A 22,728-nucleotide genomic window follows, 5' to 3' on the forward strand; every position below is an offset into this window, starting at 1 on the left:
TGAGGATATTCAAATAGTATCACACAGTGAAAGAAAGTAAAAAAGTCTATACACCTGGAAAACTAACAATATGACTAAACAATTAATAGCCAACACTGAAAAAAAATGAATATAATTAAATATTTAAATATTTGGAAGACCTTTCTGCCAACAATTTCTTACTTAAATTCCTCTCTTCTTTTTTTAATTTAACCTGCCCCTGAAAAAAGGATATTACTTAAAATGTTCATGCCAGTTTGCTCTTGTAATTCAAATCAGTGAGTTGAACTTTGCCTGTATTTTGTGAAAAAATATTTTAATGATACAAAAAAAGAATTTATATTGTATTGATATGAAGTGACTATATAAATCTTGCTACCCTTTTTAGTATCTTAAAAACAGTAATTGCTAGGTAGCAAGCAATATTCAAAATGCAATTATTTAGCATATAACACAGCAAATGGAAAGATAATTCTTGAAGAATTTGTATGAGAACTGATATTCAGAAATGTACAACACCAAGAAATGAATGAATGTATCCATCTGTTAAATCCTTCATCTGCCTAAATTCAGTAGCATTTTGTATTCAAGTTTAATTAAAGCCTGACATCACTAAATAGATAACAAAATGACAAATACTGCTGCTTAAGAGCATATTTTCCCCTGCAAAATATGAACTGGAAACTTCTCTACAATCATTTAGCAATGTAAATGTCACTTGTTTCTCTAAGTTTTAAGATGAGAATAGCTCCAGGGCTTACTTGTAATGCAGAAATGTCCCTGTATTCTACTGAGAAAACATGCAGAACATTAATAGGAACTAGAATCTCAGAACATAAATGTAGCATAAGAAATATGATAATTACCCTGTAGCTTAACATTTAAAAAGAGCACCAAGCACTGTACGTCAGATTTTGTTTTTAAAGATTAAACAAGTTACGGCACATAGATGAGGAGGAATTCACTTTGGAAACACAAATAATTTTGAAATTACCATGTAAAATCTTTTAAAGAAAAAAAAAGAAAAAAAAGAAAAAAGGAAAGGAGCAGGGCTCGACATAATTTATTTGATGCACCTGTTTCCAATCCTTTCCTTCCAGCCCCCTTCAGATACCTCTCCAGCTCCCTCTCTCCTCCCCATTAAACGGTTTCCCTTTCCTGAGATTCACTGTTCTCTTGCCCCTGCTCATGTGCTTAGTGCCTTCTCCTTCTGACTCCAATGCTTTTATGAGCCCTCCTGTCACAACTTCTCTCCATATCCTCTTTTGCATATGGAAGCTGCTGCCAGTGGCAGATTAGCCACTGTGCAAACCGGGCCCACTCTGCCCGGCGCTCCTGCCAGGGAGCGGGGTCGGGGCACAGGGGCTTGCCCTGCTCTTCCTGCCCGCCTGGAGCTTCTGCTGTGGAGTGGGGTTGGGGGGGCTTTCCCTGCCCCAGTACCCCGACCCCATTTCCCGAGTAGAAGTATGGGCCTGGGGGGGGAAGGAGTGCGCGACTGCTTTGGCCCAGGGCCCCACAAAACCCTAATCCACCTCTGGCTGCTGCTACAGTCAGTGGCTCCATAGTGTCCCTCCAATGCAGTGGCTTTCTGACCTAAGCTGCCACCAGCCACTCTCCCTCAGCACAATTCAGTTACAGTTCAAACCAGAGCAGGCCGCACTTCAATTGTGTGACTAGTGTGTAACGAAGGAGAGACAGAGATTTGTGCAGGTGGCCCATTTCGCCACCTGTTCTGTTGCACTAATGTCAAAGATGAGAGGAAATGAGATAGTGTGGTATCAGGAGATCCAACAAGAGGCACAGCAGGGGAAAAAGGGATACATCGAGATAAAAGGAGGACATGTAGAGATGAGTGTAACAGGTTAATGGGACTGAATTATGGGGGTACAGACACTTGGTGAGACCCCAAATCTCAAAGGGAGAAAGAAGGGTAAAAGCCCCTAGCACTTTCCTCCATCCAGTGAAGAGAAACCTTATGGCCCAGAGTACAGGGGAAGCATAATAAGGAGGAAACAGGGTTGCTGCTCTCCCCTAGGATGCTGGCATGGGATATAGAAGGCTAACAGGCCTCTGGAACTTAAGTCAACTGCAGGCAGAGGAACACATTGAGGAAAGTGGTTACTTCGGAGGGTGGCTCTCTGGGCTCCATAGGTGCATAAGCTCCATAAGCATAGAAACCTCTGGGTGCTGTTTATGATCCACATATCAGAAGAATAAATGAATTATGGATAAAAGAATAAATGGAGACAAATCAGACATCGGGAATGGTAACATACAAAAGCCAGTAGGAGAACACTTCAATCTCCCTGGACATTCTATAACATATTTAAAAGTAGCCATACTTCAACAACAACAACAAAAAAACCCTTCAAAAACAGACTTCAAAGAGAAACTGCAGAGCTACAATTCATTTGCAAATTTAACACCATTAATTTGGGCTTGAATAGGGACTGGGAGTGGATGGCTCACTACAAAAGCAATTTTTTCTCTCTTGGTATTGACACCTCCTAATCAATTATTGGGAGTGGACCACATCCACCCTGATTGAATTGGCCCTGTCAACACTGGGGCCTTGGCTACACTTGCAGATGTACAGCGCTGTGAGTTAAACCTGACTTCGTGCAGCTGAGTAGGGAAAGCGCTGCAGTCTGTCCACACTGACAGCTGCCCAGCACACTGTCATGGCCACATTTGCGGCAATTGCAGCGCTATTGGGAGCGGTGCATTATGGGCAGCTATCCCACAGAGCACCTTTTCCCATTCTGGCGCCGTGGGTTGTGGGAAGGGGGCGTGGGTGCGGGGGATTCTGGGTCCTGTCCTAATGCCCCGTGATGCATTGCTTCGCATCCCAGAAATCCCTTTGTTTCCGTTCACCTTTGGCGCCATCTTTCAACGGTTTCTGTGCAGCGCGATCTGTCTGCGGGAAATGGAGCCCGAACTGCTGAGGCGTATGCTGACTTATCTCGCCAGCAAGTTTGGTTGTCTAACTATTCCTTAAGATCCAAAGTGACAGTGAGAGTGAGGAGTCCGACGATGCTATCGAGCCGCGTAACGCATACGACACGAAATTGCTTGTGGCATTCACGGACATGCTCAGCACCGTGGAACGCCGCTTTGGGGCTCGGGAAACAAGCACCGAATGGTGGGATCACATCGTCATGGAAGTCTGGGATGACGAGCAGTGGCTGCAGAACTTTCGGATGAGAAAAGCCACATTCATGGGACTGTGTGAGGAGCTTGCCCCCACCCTGCAGCGCAAGGACACGAGATTGAGAGCTGCCCTGCCAGTGAGAAGCAGGTGGCTATTGCAATCTGGAAGCTGGCAACTCCAGACAGCTACCGGTCGGTCGCAAACCAGTTTGGAGTGGGAAAGTCGACCGTTGGAATCGTGTTGATGCAAGTTTGCAAGGCCATTAATCGCATCCTACTCAGAAGAACCGTGGCTCTGGTTAATGTGCAGGAAATAGTGGATGGCTTTGCACAAATGGGGTTCCCTAACTGTGGAGGGGTGATAGATGGGACACACATTCCTATTCTGGCACCACCCCACCTAGGATCCGAGTACGTTAATCGGAAGGGGTATTTCTCTATGGTTCTCCAGGCGCTTGTGGATCACCGTGGGCGTTTCACTGACATTAGCACAGGCTGGCCCGGAAAGGTGCATGATGCACGCATCTTTTGGAACACTTGGCTGTTCAGGAAGACGCAGGCCGGGACTTTTTTCCCAGAATGGAAGATCATGGTAGGGGAAGTTGAAATGCCCATTGTGATTCTTGGAGATCCCGCTTACCCGTTAATGCCGTGGCTCATGAAACCCTACACAGGGAGCCCTGACAGCAGCAAGGAACGGTTCAACTACAGGCTGAGCCGGTGCTGAATGACTGTGGAGTGTGCCTTTGGCCGTTTAAAGGCCCGCTGGCGATCTCTGTATGGGAAGCTGGACTTGGCCGAAAACAGCATCCCTGCAGTTATATCCGCGTGCTGTGCCCTCAATAATATTTGTGAAGGGAAGGGTGAAAGCTTCACTCAGGCATGGACCTCTGAGGTTCAACACCTGGAGGCTGAATTTGCACAGCCAGAGAGCAGGGCTATTACAGGGGCCCAGAGCGGGGCTGCAAGGATTAGGGATGCCTTGAGGGAGCAATTTGAGGCTGAAAACCAGCATTGATATCTGGTGCCCTGCATGGGAGTGAAGTGCAGTAGTTCCAATCTTTAGGAATCAGTGTTTGCTAAGCAGACAGACAGACTTGCAGTGCCTGTTTATTTCCTGGGCTAAGGAGTCTTTTACTTTATGCAATAATAAAAAATGTTTTCAAAGCCAAAAAATTCATTTATTGAAAAGAAACAAGGGGGGTGGAATGGGGAACAGTACAATCACAGATTCGCGTATGTCCTGTCTGGTGTGCTGTGCAGTGAGTGCTGCACTTCAGGATAGCTATACTGCATAGTGATGGGGGTTGAGTGCAGAGGGTAAGGTTCGTCGTTTTCAGGGCTGGGTGGTGAAGATACTGGTGTTGGAGGCAGTGGGTGGCATGAAGAACACGGAAGTTGGGGAAAGTGGGTTGGAGGTGACAGTGGGGCACAACAGAAAGAGTTTCGGGACAAGGGCTGTGGGGGGGTTGGTGTTTGCGGTACTGCTCCTCTTTCTGCATGGCTACCAGCTCCTGGATAGCATCTGCTTGGCTCTCCAGAATGCTTAAGAGCCTATTAGTGCTTTGCCGCCAGTGCACTGCGTTTTCCTGGAGGATCCTGCTTTCTCTCTCCCTCCAGTTCTGTGCTTTCTCATTCTCTTTAATAGATCGCCGCATCACTTCTTGCAGCATGTCTTCTTTGCTTTTTTGCGGTCTTTTCCTGAGTCTTTGCAGTCTCTGAGCAGGCGATAAGAGGGACGGCTGAGGTCTCAAGGTTGATGCAGCTGTATAGGCAAAATGCAACATTTAACAGAGGCAGCATTGTTTATACCAGACAGAATAATGATTCCCCCCGCACTTAAGGAGTAGAAAACACACAGGGCCTACACAATAGCATAATTTTCCCGTCCGAAACAGAGCACACATATCCCACGGGAGCCTCAAAATGGTGAGTAAGAGGGACTGATTGTTTCAGGGCTGCACTGTCCTCTGGGTTTCTGTGCCTTGGGGAGAGCCAACAGCTTCAGGGGGCACCTACACTGAACACTGTCCCAACATTTTCCACAGGAGTTCGTCCTGGACGATATCTCGCTGCTGAGGGTGACCTGGGAAGCAAGGGAGGGTCTTCTACTGCAATGCGGCTTCCGCCCTGGCCCATATGCAGCTTGCCTGTGTGCAGCAATGGTCCCCCCGCCCCTCACGGCACAGTGGCGCGGACACATTAGCCTGGCTGGGACAAGGACCACGGTGGCTCTCCCAATAAACCTGCGCAAGCACATTGCACACGTTCTGGATGAGACATTCGAGGAGATTACCAAGGCCGATTACCGCGATGTGATAAACCACATCAATGCACTATTCCGCATCTAGGCATGCATGCCTAACCCTCCTCTCCCAAAGAGCCCGCACCGAAAAAATTCCTCCTTCCTCCCCCCCCCCCCCCCCCGCCCCCGAAAAAAGGCTTACCGGGAACCTGCTCTTCTGTTTGTCCTCCACCAAGTACCGGCCGCTGCGACTGGCTACCTTCCTCCTGGCTCGAGAAGAGCTCCTGGCTGCATGGCTCCAGGGATTCCGGGGTGTCTCCATCCGGCCCACCACCATCACTCCCGTTTTCCTCCTCCTCTTCCTCCTCCCCCCCCCCACACCGGCTCTGAAGTGTCCATGGTGGTGCTCGGAGTGGAGGTGGGGTTAACCCCAAGTATCGCATCCAGCTCTTTGTAGAATCGGCAGGTCGCGGGGGGAGCACCCAAGCGGCCGTTTGCGTGACGGGCTTTGCGGTAGGCACTCCGCAGCTCCTTCACTTTAATCCTGCACTGCAGGGCATCCCGGTCATGGCCCCTTTCCATCATGTCCTTTGATACCTTCCCGAAGGTATCGTAATTCCTACGGCTGGAGCGCAGCTGGGACTGGACAGCTTCCTCCCCCCCAAACACTGATGAGGTCCAGCAACTCGCCATTGCTCCATGCTGGGGCTCGCTTGGTGCGTGGAGGCATGGTCACCTGGAAAGATTCGCTGATAGCACTCCACACCACGCCGGGCTGAGCAAACAGGAAGGGGATTTTTAAAATTCCCGGGGAATGTAAAGGGTGGGTCACATGGTTGGTTACCTGAGGCCAGGGCAGTAGAGTTTGAACTGATGACCAGAGTGGCTAGAACAGGCATTGTGGGATACTGCTGAATAATTCTGGAGGCCATTCACAGCGCATTGGGTGGCCACACTGGCACCGCAGCGGCAGCACAATACTCGCTATTCCTCTCGGGGAGGTGGAGTACATGCAGCGCTGCAACCACGGAGATACAGCGCTGCAAATGCCTTGCCAGTGTGGACGGGGAGTGAGTTACAGTGCTGGGGGCGGCTTTACAGCGCTGTAACTCGCAAGTGTAGCCAGGGCCTGGTTCTCCACTTGTAAGGTAACTCCCTTCTCTTCATGTGTCAGTATATTTATGCCTGCATCTGTAACTTTCACTCCATTAATCTGTTAGTCTTTAAGGTGCCACGGGATTCCTCATTGTTCTTGTGGATACAGACTAACACGGCTACCCCTCTGAGACTTGGTCCTCTCCTTGGCACAGGTTGCCCAGCTGCCTGGTCCTGTGCTTCTCTGGTCAAAACACAGCTACCAATTTTTTCTACTAACTCTGCTACCAGTTCTAACCCCTCAGGGAAGCTCCCTTTTCTCCTCCTCTAACTAAGTAGTAATGGCTTCTAGGAAAGAGAGCTTGGATGATGACTCCTCTTTATTTCCAGCTGTTTCTACAAAAGTCCATATGCCTATACAAGTGGCTGAAGTGAATGAGGAGCCAGCACCATATGACCTGCTAGCTTTCTGGGTCCATCAGAAAGGGCCCCAAGAACCACAGTTTGAGAACAGCTTTTATAAAGTATTGTGTGCATGTGTAGCAGGTTCAATTATGAGAAATATATACAAAGTATCCTTTCAAGGGTTCAGTTAAAAAAGAAATTTTGATTTCCATGCTGTAAAAGACCTCACAAGTCTTTGAAAAATGATTTTTCAGAGCCTTTGTGTTGCTTCCTTTCATATCAAGGGCAGATTTTTTAAAACTGAATCTGGCCCTAAATTCTCAGGACAAAACAGAACAAAAGTCTAATTAGTTTGTCAAAATCATTTAGGCAAATGGATTAATTATATTACTTCCAAGTTAAAAAATAACCCAGTTCATAAGTAGTAAAACAAATTAATAAACAGTGGAAAGAAAATATTCATTTTTATCATTATTTTAAGTAAAGTAGAAAAAACTGACAATATTTTCTTCCCAAAGTCTTAAACTGGAGAAAAACATAACTAAGGGAGGAAGAATGGTTGTGATTGAGATTGAGGATTCAAGAGCTCCTCGTTCAACTCCCACCTCTACCACAGAGGTTTTCTGTGCTCCTGCATGTAGTGATCTGAGTCAATGGCCCTGGTGCAGTTTGGAAACCCCATTCTCTCAAAGCCAGCAATTACTTCAGGAATATCTTTTATGCCCACCAGTTTCCGGCAAACCACATGCCTGACTGCCTCAGAAACTTCCACCACCACTTTACCCACAGTCAGCTTTCCAGCATGAAACTGGTTGGCAACCTATAGCAGTCTGGGATAGCCAGCTTCCAGATAGTTATAGCAATCCATTTCTGGACCGACTTGGCCACCCTCATGGGTGTGTCTTTATGCTGGAGGGTTGGGGCAAGCTTCTCACAAAGCTCCTGAAACCTACTTTCTTCATGTGAAAGTTCTGGACCCATTTCTGGTCATTCCAGGTCCGCTTAACAATGTGGTCTCACCAGTCTATGCTTGTAGTCCTGCTCCCGAAGCACCAGTCTATGGAGGGGGCATCAGGGGCTAATCTAAGTGTCATGAGCAGCATCAGCCAGCTCAAGTCTGCTGTGTCCAGGCCATCCTCTTCCTCCTGTTCCATCATAAGCTCCGTCAGGTGCCTTTGGTGGGTCAGAAAACATTGCTGAAATGTCCACCAGCGTCTCACAGCTCTGTCTTTTTCCTGACACAGGAGTGAAAGCACAAGCGAAAAGTTCTTCAAATGTTGCCTCCTCCACATTGCTGTCTCTGGTTGCTAGGAGTGCACAGACCTACATGGCTGCTCAACAGGATTTGTTGGCAGGCTGTTCAAACTTCCTATAATGTGCAGGGTGGACAGTCAGGCTTTCCCACATTGCACCATGGTCAAATGGCTACAGCAGCCACATCTCAGGAGGGCATGAGGGAGCATGGGATGTGGTTGGTTTGACTCAGGTCTGTGTGCTGAAGTGTGGTTGCCATAGCCCCGGGTTTAGGCCTAGGTTAGGAAATTCTTAACCTAGGGTTGACAATCAGTGTAGACGTTCAAGCCCTAGGTTCTCTAACCCAGAGTCTGCTGACTTGAGTCCCACTAATGCTGGTTTACATTGCAGTATAGACATAGCCTGAACCCAGAAACTTACCATGCATGGAACTCACACTGTCTTCAGTAAGATTTCCATGTGTGCTTGGTTTGCAGGATAAGGTCCTAAGCAGGTAGGAGTGAAAGCCTACAAAGCTTAACATCTTCCCTTTACTGTAGCACTGCTTTCATGGAAAACATAGGCAACATAAGGTAAATCCTACCAAGAAATACTAGTGTAATATGGGTAATTCATCCAAATAAAAAGCAGGACTGACAGTGATAATGTTTCATTACAGAACTAACCATTCAAAACCATAATACTTAATTTAACAAGTATTTATAGACTGAATATCTGCTGGCTGTGTTAAAAAAATCCTTCATTCTGTAAAAGATATAAAATTAATATGCTGCAAGATTAAACCATTTTTAATGCTTTCTGTTTTTGAAGGTGTAATTTTTATTCTTAATATATGTTACACTATTTCTGGTTCTATATACATGTTTTCTGTTAGTGTTAAGATGGCAAGCAGCCTTGCCTTGGAAACAGAGCCTCACTATAAACTAGCTGAGATCAGCCAAATAGAGCCATCCTGTATAAAGATTTCAATAAATCAAATAATAAAGTGCTGTTTGGTGGAATTCAAAACACAACATAACCAGTGGAGGAGATCTGCCTTAAAAGTACAAAAAATGATTGCTTTAGGAGTAGAAACAAAGTGACGAAAGGTAGAGGGAAAAACGTAAAGAAAACAAATGAATATAATAAAGACATTTTGTAGCTCTTATGCATACAATGATCCTTTTTGCCTTAAGTTTGTTTCTTGGTTTTTCTGCCTTCCCTTTCTTATTTTTGAACAGTAGCTGCATTTTTAACCTTTTTTCCCTTCCCCTAAATATGCACCCTATTTCTGTCTCTCTTTTCAGTGAATAAACTTTATCCTTTATAGAGGGCCCAGGTAAAAGATTCTATTGTAAAAACATCATCAATAATTTTATTTTTATCTGTTTTTTAAAAGTGAACTGCAAAGGAATTTGACAAAACAACATCAATTTGGGAAATATTTGCGGATTTCCCTTAATACCCATGGTGAGCAGGGTATTCAGCATGCAATCAGATTCAAACTTGCCTAAGCCGTTTTGTTGTTGTTTAGGTTCCATGCTATCCAGCCCTTCTTGCATTGCTGGCTGTCACTGTGAGTGACGTCTCATTATACATTAGAGTGGTGAAATCAAATTAACCAGCAAATTACTTCAGATGAGAGACAGCCTATGTGGATCAACAGTTTTTTATTTTTTTATTTTTATTAACCAATGTTGCATAGTTTTGACAACACACTATTATTTTACACCTCATGGTGGAAACATTACTAGACACCTTGCAAAACTCCACAACACTGAAACCCTTCGCTCACTTATCTGATACACTAGGGAGGAGGGTGGGCTTCAGAGCCCAAGCTCCATCCTGAGCCACAACTTCAGCTATTTTTGCTATGGGCAAACCCCGCTAGCCCAAGTCTGTCAATCTGGGCTGGGAGGCTCACTCCCGCAGGCTGTGCAGACATACTCTTAGAGGCTGGCGCTAGTCAACTGCAAGATACAATGGCTGATTTGGTATCACTAGAATGCTGCATGATGGGGCATGCCTAATTGCGTGCTGGCAGTATGAGTGGGGCTGGAAGTTCTGAGAAGTGCAAAAGGAAGAAATTAATTTTGAATTAATAATTTGATGACTACCTCTCAAACTGGCAATTCAGAGCATTTAGTACACATTTCTAAAACTTACTTCATTAGACACCATTTCAGGCCATTCTTCAGATAATCCATTTATAAAGGGTTTTTTTTTTAGTATTACCAGTATTGGTGGGCTTAAACTACAAAGAATGGAAAATAACTTTTCCCAATTTCAGGGTTTTGACTTGGTCCCTAAAAGGATAAAGGACAATCCATAAAATTCAGATTCAGAAGCAGTTTTTTCAAAAATCAGGGTGAGTTTGTATCTGGAGTGTGATTTGGGCCAGATCTTTAATTAGCAATAATTGTCAGATTAGAGAATGAAATAGTGTGTGAAATTGACATGACACAGGTTATAACAAACAACCCCAACCTCCTATCCCCAACCTACGCACGAAGTTAGACACTAAAGAATTATTATGTGGACCATTCTAAAATCTAATCCAGACATAAGAATGCACAATTACAATTCTCGTTGGCAGAAAAAGAAGCAATGTTTCAAATAATCCCTTTTTCATATATTTTAGTAGAAAAGATTGACAAAATTGTTTTACAGAGTTATTATAAGAAAGTGACAGTATATCTCAAACTGCAATAATCAATTCTTAAAAGCATCCATAGAAATCCATGAAAGCAATTTTCTCCCCTTGTTAAAAAAAATAATAATATAATAATATATGGAGACATACCTATCTCATAGAACTGGAAGGGACCCTGAAAGGTCATTGAGTCCAGCCCCCTGCCTTCACTAGCAGGACCAAGTACTGATTTTTGCCCCAGATTCCTAAGTGGCCCCCCCTCAAGGATTAAGCTCACAACCCTGGGTTTAGCAGGCCAATGCTCAAACCATTGAGCTATCCCTCCCCCCACCATGCCATACATTTATCCTAGATAATGGGGCTTTTCTGTGATTGTTCTTTTAAGTTACAGTGACTGAACTACAGTTTGGTAATAACTAAATCTCTATATTTTTATAGATTCATTTATAACTACAGAATTATCACGGACAAAACTTTTCCAGGAAGTGAAACAGAAGTAAAAAAGAGAAGATGAACTATAGTTTGGAACTCTCCATCTGTCTCACAACAGAACATAGAATTTCATAGTCATATCAGAGTGGTCACATCAAGTTACCAAAATAATTAGAATTAACTTGTTTAAAGCAAACTGTTTCAAAAAAACTACTGCTCTGTAATAGCAAGGGAGGGTAGGGCAGAGGATTACCTTGCTAGAGAAACTAATATTTCAACATTTGCTCAATGGTTCATGAAATATAAACAGTAAAAACAGCATTTAAGAAAATTAATTTTGCCTTTTATATTTACGATATAAACATGACAGACACCTTTCTCAAATTTAACTTGATATAGCTTGGTTCACATTTTGTTTCTTAGGGAACGCAGTATTTTTTGTGCACAGTAATGAATTTTCAAAGGTTGGTAGCTCCGCATTTCAGATTAGAATTGAGACAATACATGTGAATTTGCCCTCAAAGCATGCTTACCTGAAAGTTACATTCAAAAAAAGAATTCCTTGCTAGATTCAAGAAAATACAAACATAAGCTCCACTACTAAACATCTGGTTCAGTTGAGGTCCAGGTCAGCTGTAATCCAAAAACTGGCCATTTTATTTTTCAAATGTTTTTTTTTTTTATTAAGACTGCATTCAACAAACAAAATTAGATGAAATAATGAAATATTGATTTTGTCTACTGAAACAATCTTATTTTTATCATAGTTATAATTTAAATTTTGGTGGAAGGGAAGAGTGTGTTGGGTTTGATATAAGTTGATCATTTTAATGTTGTGGTTGATTATTTTTACTACTTGATGAAATTAAGCTAAACATAAATACCAACTCAAACAAGTTGAAAGGTATCAGGCATTTGCCCCAAGTCTAACCATAACTGTGAAATCTGAATTTGGGTTAGCAAAAATACATGTCTGATACACCTACACAGCATCCCACAAGATCAAAGAAGAGGCACATTTCTGCTGGGGTAATATTGGGAAGCATACACAGTTGCTTTCTGCTTTATAGTTAGAGGAATTCAATCTCAAGGCTCTTTAGGTCTGCCACCTTTCAAAAGCAATACAATCAATTCAGAGTTATATAAAGAAGTCCATTCTGAAAATAAGTTATATCAGAGGACTACATAAACTGGTTCAGTATGGAAAGATCTTTAGCCTTTTCAAATTAGAATTAAAGAACAAGTTTGATACTGTTTTATCAGAAATTTTAATTCTGAAGTGAAAGAACAGTTACTTACCTTACAGTAACTGTGGCTCATTGAGATGTGTTTTCCACACAGATTCCACTCTAGGTGTGTACATGAACCATGCATGAGAGATTGGAATCTTTTGAATAACAATGTCTGCTGGGGCAATGCCTGTGCCTTGGGAGACCTTGTGACCACCAAAGTTGTCACATGAGGGGCACCTGGTGACTTACAATCTGCCATTGCAGGAGATATACCTCCCAGTATGGGAGGAGAGAGTGATGTGTGAAGACTTAACTGTCTATTTAAAAACTCTCCTTTTTTTGGTCTAATATGCTAATAAGCAGAGAACTCAGGAGAGTTTTAAAACAAACTATGTAAAAAGAAAAGATTTAATTAAGCAAGTTGCAATCCAGGATTTTTGGTGTGTTGTAGCAGAGTCCACATGGAATGTTACTTTGTGGCAATCTGGTGCGCTGTAAATTCACAGAGTAATTTATCATGGAGACGAGCCCTAACATTCATTTCTTCACCCTGGCCTTCCCATTATGCACACACAGCTAAGAAACAGAAACACCCTTTTAGGGAAGGAATGAAGAGGAAATTTCAAATGACTGATGCTATCTCCTTATTCATAACTCTGGAAGGTGTCAAATTTCATGGTGATATGCACAGTTTAAGAATCTAAAAACAGGAGACCAGAACAGAAGACAGGGACATCTCCCTCCCCTTTTTCTAATCCAATTAGAAATCTCATGGCTGATTCAGTGCTATGGGAACACACAGCACTTTTCTACCACAAAATAATTATTTTGGTACTGCTACTAAAAATTCATCTTTCTTTAGGGAGAATTTTAATTTCATTCAGATTTCACGCCAACTTTTCACACCCCAAGTCTAAACTATTAGCTTATTTTTACCTTTCATTGCTTTCTGATCCCACTCCTGCACTGAGCTCCACACAAGCAGATCCTTATAGTTGCACAGAGCTCCACTGAGTACAGTAACTTGTATATGAGTGTAGGGTTTCATTTGAATGGACCCCACCATTGCAGGATTGGGGCCTCTGCAAAAACTGAGCTTCTGATCTGCAATATGTTGCTACTAAACTACCAGCTGATAATTGACCTCCCTATTTAGAACTATCAGAAAAATCCAGAGAGGGGACCCCTACTCCATATCAAGTATGGTTTCAAGTTTAGCAAGTGCAACGGATGAGACCAGTGTTGATGCTGTCCCACTTTCTGTGGATGAATAAAGGATATCTCCTGCCCTTCCAGGCGTTGGCACGGTTGAAGCCCTGAGATGTGTCTATTTATCACTGCCTCACAGATTTTACCTTTAATAAGAGACAATTTCTGGCACTTACCTTAATGTAAAAATCTAGTTTAAAGGTTCTAAATATTTCTTCATAATCAATTGAACTACTTTTACCTTTAGGTGCCTAGTACTGCTTCCATAAACACATGTTTAAAAACATTATAGTAACAATATTTTAGATGAGAGAATGAATAATCTCTCTATTAAAGCATTGTGTAATACCATATATTAAGGATACCTCACAAAATATATGTATATTTTCTATTTGCACATTTTTATTGCAACTTTGCAATCTTTACTGAGGAAAGTTATGCATCCTAAAAGAATGCTTCCAATAAATTTACATAATAAATGACTTAACAGCATTTTTGAGAACTAATGTACAATGGACTCTTAAATACAGTATAAAATAATATTTTGCATTTTATACCATCTTTCATCAAAGAGCCCAAAGCACTTTATCAACAATTAAACTAACAACAGGCAGGTAAGTAATAATATAACTACTTTTACAGGTGAGGAAACTCAGGGACAGAAAGGGTAAGTGTATTGCCCAGCATCACACAGTGAGTAAGATGAGAGAAGAGGAGGTTACTCACCCTGTGCAGTAACTGACGTTCTTCGAGATGAGTGTCCCTGTGGGTGCTCCACTACAGGTGCTGGTGCGTCCCTGCGCCTTCGCCCGGAGATTTTTACAGCAGTGCTCATAGCGGCCACGCATGCTCAGAATCTGCCCCCCCGCTGTGACTCTAGGGTAATAGAACGCATGCGTGGCCGGTCTCCTCAGTTCCTTCTCTACCACGGAGGCCCCCCAACTCCGAAGTAGAGGGGAGGAGGGTGGGTAGTGGAGCACCCACAGGGACACTCATCTCGAAGAACGTCAGTTACTGCACAGGGTGAGTAACCTCCTCTTCTTCTTCGAGAGATGTCCCTGTGGGTGCTCCACTACAGGTGACTTAAAAGCAGTGTATCTTAAGGAGGTAGGGACTTCGGATCTGGTAGGAACGCCGTCGAGAGTACCGCCCTGCCCAAGCGTATGTCAGATAAAGGGCCTTGAATAAGGGCATAGTGTTTAGCAAAAGTATGGTCAGATGACCAAGTGGCTGCTTTACAAATGTCAGCCAAGGGGACTTTGCGTAAGAACGCGATGGAGGCAGCCAGAGATCTAGTGGAGTGTGTTCTAATGCCATCTGGAGGTGCAACCCCTTTCATCTGATAGCACAGTCGGATGCACTGGGAGATCCAGTTCGAGAGTCTCTGGGTAGAAATAGGCATGCCCTTGGAGCGCTCTGCAATAGACACAAAAAGTCTAGAGGAGTTTCTAAAGGGTTTGGTTCTATCCAAATAGAATGACAAGGCTCTGCGAACATCTAGTGTATGCATTGAGGCTTCGAAGGAGTTTGCATGTGGTTTCGGGAAAAAAGTCGGGAGGTGTATGGGTTCATTAATATGGAATGATGAGTGTACCTTCGGAAGAAATTTGGGATGCAATCTGAGGGTAACCTTGTCTTTGAAAAATATCGTATATGGTGGATGAGCCATGAGAGCTGCCATTTCTCCTGCCCGTCTGGCAGAAGTAATTGCCACTAGAAACGCAGTTTTCATGGAGAGGTGTAAAAGGGAGCACGTGGCTAGGGGTTCGAAGGGTTGTCGAGTTAGGGCAGACAGTACCAGATGAAGGTCCCAGGGGGTGGTTGGTTGTTTAATGTCTGGATATAAGGTTTGTAGGCCCTTGAGGAAACGCTTCGTAGTAGCGTGAGCAAAGACAGACATATCGTCAACTCTGTCGTGGAAAGTCGTAATAGCAGCTAAATGGACCCTGATGGAGCTGAAAGAAAGGCCGGTTCGCTTAAGGCCCAAGAGATAGTCCAATATAAGCGGAAGAGGTACCGAGGTAGGAGAAAGGTGTTTGGCAGAACACCAATGTGTGAATCGTTTCCACTTTTGAAGATAGGTCTTGCGAGTAGATTGCGTTCTGCTATGTAGGAGCACCTCCTGAACTTGTTCGGAGCAATCTAATTCGCGTTGGGAGAACCACGTAGGAACCAGGCCTTGAGGTGAAGCATGGACAGGTTGGGGTGGAGAAAACGACCGTGCTGTTGAGATAGAAGGTTCGGAATAAGTGGGAGGGAGACTGGTGGTTGGATTGACATTCTGGTGAGGAAGGGAAACCATGGTTGTCTGGGCCACGATGGGGCAATGAGGATCACCTTGGCTCGATCCGTTCGTATTTTTATCAGGACCCTGTTGAGAACTGGTATCGGGGGAAACGCATAGAATAGGTTTCGGTGCCATGAGATCATGAATGCGTCCCCCAGGGAACGTTTGCCCAGTCCTGCTCTGGAGCAGAAATTGAGACATTTCTTGTTCTTTGCAGTTGCAAAGAGGTCTATTGTAGGGTAGCCCCAGATGCTGAATACCTCGTGAATGGTTTTGTCGTCTATCTCCCACTCGTGTTCCCATGGGAAGCGTCTGCTCAGTTCGTCCGCTGTGGTGTTCATGATCCCGGGAAGATAAGCAGCTGATACCCGGATGTTGTTCAGAATGCACCAATTCCAGAGCTTCATCGCCTCTGTGCACAGCGAATGGGAACGAGCTCCGCCCTGCCTGTTTACGTAAAACATGCAAGCAATGTTGTCCGTCATTATGCGTACGTGATGATGTTTGATTAGTGGCAGGAAGTGACGGCACGCGTTGCGAATGGCTCGAAGTTCTAGTACATTTATGTGCAGGGAGGTCTCGGTTGGTGACCATAGTCCCTGTACTGTGTGATGAGACATATGTGCACCCCACCCTGTCATAGATGCATCGGTGGTCAGAATGCGTGATGGAGTCTGTTGAAGAAACGGGACTCCAGAACAAAGGTTGGAGTGGACGGTCCACCAACGTAGCGAGCCTTTGACTGGAGTAGGCAGGGAGAGAGTCTTGTTTAAAGAATGCACATTCGGTTTGTAAACCGTTGCCAACCACGCTTGGAAGCACCTCATGTGCAGGCGTGCATTCTGGACGACAAAAGTGCACGAGGCCATGTGACCTAGTAGTTGTAGGCAGTCTCGGGCAGTTACCTGAGGGCTGTTGCAAATAGTTGTAGTCAGTTGTTTTATGGAATTGTAGCGATCGGGTGGGAGCGATGCCAGCCCGGTCCGAGAGTCGAGGTCTGCGCCTATGAACTGAAGGTGCTGGGTGGGGCGTAATGTGGATTTGTCTCTGTTTATTTGTAGGCCGAGAGAAAGAAAACACTCGACTGTGAGTCGTGTGAACCGGAACGCCTCGTCGAATGTTGAAGCTTTGAGGAGGCAATCGTCGAGGTACGGAAATATTATTACCCCTTGTCTCCTGAGGTGAGCAGTGACTACAGCTAGAAGTTTGGAAAAAGCACGGGGGGCTGTAGATAGTCCGAAGGGGAGTACCCTGTATTGGAAATGTGTGGAACCAAGGGTAAACCGGAGGAAACGTCTGTGGGCCGGATGTATAGTGACGTGGAAATAGGCATCTTGTAGGTCGAGGGCAGAAAACCAGTCGCCCTGCTCCAGCGCTGGGATTATGGTATTGAGGGTCACCATCTTGAACTTTTGTTTTTTGATGAATCTGTTGAGCCGCCTGAGATCGAGGATTGGTCGCCATCCCCCATTTTTCTTCTCTGTTAAGAAATAATGGGAGTAAAAACCCTTCCCTCTGTGTTGCTCTGGCACGACTTCTACTGCTCCCAGATGAAGGAGATGTTGCACTTCTTGGAGGAGTAGCTGCTCGTGAGAAGGGTCCCTGAAGAGGGACGGGGAGGGTGGGTGGGTGGGAGGTAAGGAGAGGAACGGGATGACGTATCCAATTGTAACTACCTCTAAGACCCACTTGTCGGAGGTAATGCTCCTCCATTGTTGGAAAAAAGGTCGTAGGCGGTGTCCAAAGATTGGTGTGTCGGCTGGAGTGAGGGCATTGTTTTCTAAACCCTCGACCAAGTTTTCAAATCTGCCTATTAGCTGATGGGGGTTGAGGCGCCCCTGTAGAGTTTGGGCGACGTCGCTGGAATCTTGGTCGTGGACGTTGCGGCTGTTGCTGTTCCTGCGGTCTATGGGAAGGTTGTGTAAATGCGGGATAACGTGGCCGTTGGTATGGTTGGTATCGATATTGTCGTCTCCTTGCCGTAGGTGTCTGGAGACCTAAAGACCGGAGGGTTGTTCTGGAGTCTTTCATTGAATGAAGCACTTCATTCGTGTTAGAAGCAAAAAGTTTGTCACCGTCAAAGGGAAGATCTTCAATCGTGTTCTGAACTTCTCGAGGAAAAAAGGAAGAGGAGAGCCATGAGCCCCGTCGCATGACTATCGCCGTAGCGGTAGATCTTGCCGCTGTGTTGGCTACATCGAGGGCTGCTTGGAGAGCGGTGCGTGAAATGGCTTGGCCCTCAGAAACTATAGCTCTGAACTGTTGTTTTCTTTGTTCTGGAATGTCCTCAATAAAGTCCATTAAATTATTATAGTTTTTATGGTCGTATTTTGCCAGGACTGCGGTATAATTAGCTATGCGAAATTGGAGGGTGGAGGATGCATAGACCTTGCGACCAAACAGGTCCAGTCGTTTGCTATCCTTGTTAGGTGGGGCAGAACGAGAATACTGTTGTCTAGCCCTCTGGTTCGCAGCGTCTACTACCAATGAGTTTGGTGTTGGGTGAGTAAAAAGGAATTCAGAGTCCTTTGGAGAAATAAAATACTTCTTATCCGCTTGCTTGCAGGTAGGTAGGCTTGTCGCTGGAGTCTGCCAGATGGACTTAGCAGGTTCTAAAAGGGCTGCGTTAATTGGAAGTGCCAATCTGGAGGAAGAAGGGGGCTGTAGGATGTTCGTCAGCTCATGCTGTTGTTCGGGAACCACTTCCAGGTTAATGTTCAGGGCACTAGCAACTCTCTTAAAGAGGTCCTGGAATTTTGTATATTCATCAGAGGGAGTGGGAGGAAGGGGAAGTAACGCTTCCTCCGGTGGTAACTCCGGGTCTGTTGGACCGAGAGAAGGGCTAGGTTTATCCTGGGAGCATGGCTGTGTTGCCAGGCGTCTCGTGTCACTAGCGTATGTATTAGGAGACGGCACTGGATCAGTGTTGCGCCTGGTCGAATGGGCACGGGGCATGTGTTCCCGAGGGTATGATGGCCATGGTGTCCAGTATTGCCATGGTGGTGGGTAGGGCATTGATGGTGCCATCCAGGGGTTCATCCCCCAAGGGGCATGGTCCTTAGAGTGGGATGAGGTAGTATTTCCATAGCCCTTAATGCTCTGGCTCCGGGGCTGGGAGTCATAATATGGGGAAAAAACTCCCTGTGGATCTGCTTCCTCCTCACTGGAGGAAAACTGCTCAGATCCTGACTCAGGCATCGCCACAGAATATGCGTTCATGAGCGGAGACTGCAAGGTAGGTGACACTAGAAGATCAGCTGTCTGAGTAAACTGTGTGAAAGCAGCTCCTGCAGGAGATGAAAGCTGAGCCGATAGAGGCTGCTGCACAAGAGGGTTCCTGCGATCGGGGCTTCTGACTGTGATCTGAGTGTCAGAATGCCCCGCAGGCGTCGGTGCCGCGGTCGGTGCCGGGCGAGAAAAGTCGGGCTGCCTCGGGTGCGGTGTGCCGAGGAATGTCGGCACCGTCTCATTTGCGGTGCCGAACGGTGCCGTCACTGAGGCAGGCAACTGGAAGCCTGATGCCTCGGCACCGGAGCTTCTCGGCGGCGCTGAAGCCTCCGGCGGCTTTTGCGCTGTTCCGGAGGAGCCTGCCTCATGAAAAGTGCTGAGGCGAGGGATCACAGGCAGAGAGATCGTTGATCTGCCTGGAGAACTTGTATGCCTCCTAGCCCTGCCCGGTGAAGAAAAGTGCCCCTTCTTTGTAGACTTCTTTATCTTTTTTGAGGGGGGGGGGCTGTGTCGGGTAGCGGAGCCGGCTTCAATGCCTGGGTCTGAAACTGACCCGATAGATTTTTGAAGCAGGAGCAGTTTTAGCTTAAGCTCTCTGTCTTTGCGTGCCCTGGAGCTGAGTTTAGAGCAGTGGGCACATTTTTGGGGAATGTGACCTTCCCCCAAACATTTTATACATTTTGAGTGCCCATCCGATGACGGGATAGCCTCCTTACAAGTAGCACAGCGCTTGAAACCTGTGGAGCCCGGCATAGCCGCGGCTGACAGGAAATTTTTTTTTTTTTTTTTTTTTTTTTAAGGTGAACTGGGTAGGTAACTATTTAACCAGAAAAAACTGACAGGAAAAAGGTTTCTAAAGGATAATTAAGGGAATAATGAGGGATTGTCTAATGAGCCTGCTGAGCTCCGTCTCAGGCCGGGGACGGTTGAGAAGGAACTGAGGAGACCGGCCACGCATGCGTTCTATTACCCTAGAGTCACAGCGGGGGGGCAGATTCTGAGCATGCGTGGCCGCTATGAGCACTGCTGTAAAAATCTCCGGGCGAAGGCGCAGGGACGCACCAGCACCTGTAGTGGAGCACCCACAGGGACATCTCTCGAAGAAGAACTCCCTTTTCTAAGTGCCCAGCTGACACACTGCCTCTATATTGCTAAAATCTACAGAATATAAAATATAACTTTCCCAAGTTTTAACTGCAGAAAAACATCTATGGTAAAGTTATGCTAAAATGGGAAGATTACCTCACGATGATTTAGAAGTCTTTCCAAATCTGCTGCCATTTGATTCTTGACACGCAGCAAAGCTGTCTTTTCTTTATTTAAAATGCTGGTAGAAAAGAGGATAGGAAACACAGTAATAGCAACAGATAATCTCTTCTAATCTTGTCTGGTTGAAACATGCATTTTTAAGGCTAAATACTGGAAACAATGAATGTGCTCAAGCAATTGTATAAAATAATCCTTTATTCAAAAATTGTAGGTTGTTAACACATCTGAAAAGATGGATATATGTGAATGCTTGCTTTAATCAAATAACAGAATTGAAAATCACTGATTCATTTACATACAACACCACAGTAAAACAAAACTGATCTGATTTAAAGTGTGAGTCTTCCCTTTAGAAGTGGCATCACACAATTCTATTTTTATTGTGTCAGTTACTTCTAGATAAAATTTTCTCCATTTTACAAGCAAATATAGATTTGTTTACTCCTAGTCCTTGAACCTCAACTTGAGGTCTTCTCTCATTCTTATGCATCATCACTAGTAGTAAAGGTTTGGCAAACCATATTAAACCCTCACTCTCTGCTGTGTAATTTTTTGCCTCCACTGGATTTGTGCTGGTGTGACTGACGGCTATGTAATTGGATTTTTATAAATAATTCTGTTGATGATGCATAAGAAGGAATAGAGTCCAACTTGCATTCTCTTAGCTTTGTGGTCTCTGCAGAAGAAGTAAAAAATTTATTTTTGCCACATATTATTTACTACTATGGTAGCACCCACAATCTCAGGTTTATCTTGAACACACGTATAATTTAGGAACAATGGGATGTATTAAAGACCCAGTGTCATGTTTAACTTTAATTGTCCTTCCTTTTGTTATCTTACATCATTGTATTAACTTGTAAAACAATTTTCCTCTACAAATTCTGATTCTAGGAAGCTACTCTTCTAGTATAATTAAATGTATTTCCATATTCAGCTTTAGCATCAGACTCCAAGAATAAATACCAGATTGTCAGACTCGTAAGATTTGTATCTGCTCTTGCCCAATTTTGTTTCCATAGTCCCAAGAATTCAGAAAAAGGGGACTGATGTCAGCATCACATGACCAAACCAAATCATCTTCACAACAGGTTAAACTTGAAATCAACACCACAGTAAAATGATTAGTCATATAGCAGTAAAAAAGGTTATGAAACTCAGAAACAGTCTAAGAAGGAAACACATAATAAACTGAATGGAATATTTAGATATGATTCAAGCACACCAAATGTTTAACGTTCAAGGTATAAATTTTATAGAAATGATCCATCAACTGCATCATACATTTTTTTAAAATGGCCATATACCTATGGCTTTTTCCATTTTAGAACAGCAACATCGATTTTGGATTTGGGTACTTCCTGGGAATTAACAACCTGTTCAAGTAAAGAGCCCTTGATTGAGCTTTAGAGCCACCAGCTCCTTCCAGGCAGTCATTACTTTCCCAGGAAGTGTCCTGCAATTTGATTCATACTGCTTACGCTATATTTTCAAAGTCTGACTACATTTTAAACTATTTTAATTATATATTTTTAATTTAGGCAGTACTTTTATCCTCTGTCATTTTTAACACATACTGAAGTTGCCGAACTCAGTGTTCTTTCTATATGCATGTCTTGTTACTCAGTGATACTTTAGTTTTTCTTGGACTTATGTATTTTATAAACAGCAGAAACCAACCTTTCAGAGTTGGAGTTCTTATGCATGACTCACAAACTTAAAGAAACCACAACATAAGGTTCCTTGTATACCTTATATTGCACAAGAGTATACTTCACTGTTAATTATTAGTCAGAAGCTCATGTCTGAAGTTCAGTTTCATCTGCTGAATTAAATATATTCCAGTTATACTGCTTCTTTCCCTTTTGAATCAACACACCATGATTGCTCCATAAAGTGAAGCTATAACATTGTTCTAATTTTTGCTTATGAGCAAATTTAAGGATGAAACTGTGCTGTTTCATTTAGTTTTGTCAACTCAAGGCTTGTCTACACTACAAAATTAAGTTGACATAAGTTAGGTCAACCTACAGCCACCAGGAGGTGGCTGGGCTCGGGCTCCTCTTATCCCGCTCCTCAAATCCCTCACCGGGAGGCAGCCAGGCTCAGGCTGTCTTTCCACCCCTGCCCAATGCCTAACTGGAAGGTGGCAGGGGGGATCCAGGTTGTCAGTCCCGGTGGTGGGGCTCTGGGTTGTGAGCCCTGTGCAAGGCTGACAGCCAACAGGTGATGTAAGTAATGCATTTCCCTAACTACATCGACCTAAGCGTTACGCCTTTTGAAGAGATGGAGTTATTAGGTTAATGTAGTG

General features: G+C 44.4%; 1 protein-coding gene across 8 annotated transcripts in view; it reads right to left on the minus strand.

The window, feature by feature from the left end:
* PIBF1 (progesterone immunomodulatory binding factor 1) overlaps positions 1-22,728 on the minus strand; it is a 202,353-nt gene that overhangs the window by 13,557 nt on the left and 166,068 nt on the right. For 5 of the 8 annotated variants that reach the window (XR_010597744.1, XM_042861701.2, XM_042861700.2 and 2 more), the window contains one exon: positions 20,391-20,475. The exons of 2 other annotated variants lie outside the window; for them this stretch is intronic. Coding sequence is in view for 5 of the 6 variants with exons in the window: in XM_042861701.2 (XP_042717635.2) it covers positions 20,391-20,475 (85 nt within the window). In the remaining variant the exon portion in view is untranslated. Of the gene's footprint in view, positions 1-4,747; positions 4,895-20,390; positions 20,476-22,728 lie in introns of those variants that run through there. One more of the 8 variants, XM_065581125.1, reaches the window with a different exon arrangement.

Source organism: Chrysemys picta, chromosome 1, assembly GCF_011386835.1.
Source record: "Chrysemys picta bellii isolate R12L10 chromosome 1, ASM1138683v2, whole genome shotgun sequence".
Classification (NCBI taxonomy): domain Eukaryota; kingdom Metazoa; phylum Chordata; order Testudines; family Emydidae; genus Chrysemys; species Chrysemys picta.